Source organism: Sinocyclocheilus rhinocerous, unplaced genomic scaffold (assembly GCF_001515625.1).
Source record: "Sinocyclocheilus rhinocerous isolate Xijiao unplaced genomic scaffold, SAMN03320098_v1.1 scaffold257, whole genome shotgun sequence".
Classification (NCBI taxonomy): domain Eukaryota; kingdom Metazoa; phylum Chordata; class Actinopteri; order Cypriniformes; family Cyprinidae; genus Sinocyclocheilus; species Sinocyclocheilus rhinocerous.
This window is the reverse complement of record NW_015634026.1, coordinates 1,701,723-1,704,388: the sequence shown is the minus strand read 5'-3', so window position 1 is coordinate 1,704,388 and position 2,666 is coordinate 1,701,723. Positions and strand designations below refer to the sequence as shown.

The 2,666-nt window shown below is 36.4% G+C and overlaps 1 protein-coding gene across 1 annotated transcript in view; it reads right to left on the bottom strand.

Moving 5' to 3' along the window:
* Positions 1-688: 688 nt before the first annotated feature.
* Positions 689-2,666, bottom strand: part of LOC107745237 (C3a anaphylatoxin chemotactic receptor-like) — a 3,339-nt gene continuing 1,361 nt past the window's right edge. Inside the window, exon 2 of the mRNA XM_016559087.1 lies at positions 689-2,149. Within this exon, the coding sequence (XP_016414573.1) occupies positions 1,104-2,149 (1,046 nt within the window). The 3' untranslated portion in view covers positions 689-1,103. The remainder of the gene's footprint in view (positions 2,150-2,666) is intronic.

Genomic DNA, 2,666 nt, shown 5'->3' with positions numbered 1-2,666 from the left:
ATATATATATATATATATATATATATATATATATATATATTTATAGAGTTTTAGCTTTTAGTTTTAATTACTTTTTCTTATTTGTAAGTCGCTTTGGATAAAAGCGTCTGCTAAATGACTAAAAGTAAAGTAAAAGTAAATCTCACATTTCAATCAGTTCGTCATGTTTACTGAAGTAGACGGCATCCTTTATTATGTTTCCGTTTTCTTCCTCACATTGATTTCAACATCTGCTTCAGTAGCATTCGCCGTAAAAGGAATTGTATTTCAGTAATGCCAGCTGCTCAATGCATAGTTGATTTTATTACATAAACACATGTCAGACTTGGTAACATAGTACTTAGGGCTGGTAAACATGCACAAGGAACCTTCTAACTTCATAGTACAAGTCACTGAAATGTGATCATGTGGTGATGATAGATAGATAGAATGCTGTGACAGTGTTTTATGCCTACAATAAATTTCAGACAGAAATAGCATAAAAACTGTATATATAAAAAACCGAGGAAGACTACAGACAGAATGTTTCAGACAGATTATCTTCAGTTTTGGTGATTAAATAAACATTGCAAAATAGATATTAGCACTAAATTGACAGTATTACAATGTGTCTGAAAGGTTGTGTCAACGAAAAGAATATATAAAACAGAAAAAATATCAGTTGAAAATATTTTTCAATATTAAAATATTTCCACAAAGCCACTTTAATAAAGAAAGACAAGTATAAAATAAATCATTTGTAGGTTTTCCACAAAAAGCAAAAAAACAATGCAAATCATTTTCAACCCAATTAGAAGCAGCAACACTGACCCGACCAATGGTGTGAGTTTGAGGCGGGGCTATCAGTTTGTGCAGCCAATGAAAAATGGGGGCATGTGAAAGTCAACAATGAAAAGTCTTTTTTTTTTTTTAGTTTGATGACACTGATGGCACATAAATTGCAACGTTTAAAACAAACTTCAAATTGTCTTTAACACAAATTGGCTTTGAACCTCTGGCATGAGATGGCAGGCTTCAAGGCAGCGATGTTGAGAGCTTGTTAATGTGATTTATCTGACCACTTCAATCTAACATAAGGAATTAATATCTCTGAGACTGATTTTCTAAAAGCATGTATTGTTGTCCTGACTGCTGCTACATGATGAGAGTTTTGTTTCATTTGTCTGCTTGAGACCTTGTGATTCTGAGAGGCGTGAACATGTGGAAGGGTGAGATGTTCGGAAAGGCAGATGTTCTTCTGTAAAAGCCGTCTCCAGCACCAGCAGCAGAGACTGTTTGAGCTTCTTCTTAAACTCCTCACACATGAACACATAGAGAATGGGGTTCAGACAGCTGTTGAGATGAACCAGGCAGTTAACAAATGGCCCTATTTTATTGAGTACGTTTTCAACGTCACTCCACCCATTTATAATTGCAACTATGGAAGACAGCTGTTGAACATGAAAAGGAAACCAGCATATGAAAAAGGCCAGGATCACAGATACAATGACCCGGAAAGGTTTAAGCTTCTTTCCGCTTTTGAGACGCTTGGCTCGCACTCCGATAGCAATGTATGAAGATGCAATGATCAGGAAGGGGATGAGAAAGCCCACTATAAACCTGTATATGAACAGAGACTTTAAGATGTTTACAGAACATTCATAGGCACACTGATTATACTCTCCTGAGCGGCACAAAACAAACGGGATGCTGCAGCCAATGGATAAAACCCACACGAGTGAACAGATGATCCTGGCTTTGACCAGAGTTCGTTTGTTTTGAGCCCAAACAATCATCCAGGTGGACAGACATCGATCCAGACTGATAGCCGTGAGCAAAAAAATGCTGGCAAACATGTTTAGCACCGTCACGAAGGAGACAAACTTGCACATGAAGTCACCAAAGAGCCAAACCTGGCTAAAGGCAGTAACAATGTAGAGGATGATGACTAAGATGAAGATGAAGTCTGCAATCGCCAAGTTGAGAAACCAAATGGAGTTGACGGTCGTCTTCATTTTGTAGCCGGTCACATATATGACGAGCCCGTTTCCGACAATACCCAGAGCAAAGATAACAAAGTATATGAATATATTGAAGATTTCAATGTCTGATAAGACTATCTGCGTTGAGTTGTTCAACTGTTGACCTTCATGTCCCACACTATTGGCCGCTACACAAAGAAAAGAGAATGGTTTATGACAGAATTAACATTTCTGATACTTTCCTTTGAGTTTTGAATTGAAAATTGAGTCAACTAGAATGATTCGTTCACAAATCCAACTGATATAGTTCACAAGTTCAAATCACTGACTCAATGATCCTGTTGCAGTGGTTAACCATGGAGGCCCGTTTCCGCCACCAAATAAAAAAATACTAGCAACATTTTAATCTCACAATTTGGACTTGTTTTTCTTACAGTTCTGAGAAAGAAATCAGAATTTTCGAGATATAAACAGAATTGCGAGATATAAATTCAGAACTGCAAGATATAAACACGAAATTCTGAGTTTACATCTTGTAATTCTGTTTTTTTTTTCTGCTGTGGAATACAAAATAATGCAATTGAAATCTAATAAATTTATCTCAATTTTTTTTTCAAAATTTTTTTCCTCAGAATTGTGAGTTTTTAATTCTGTTTTAATTCTCAGTTTATAACATCTCACAATTCTGTCCCCCCCCCCCCCCCC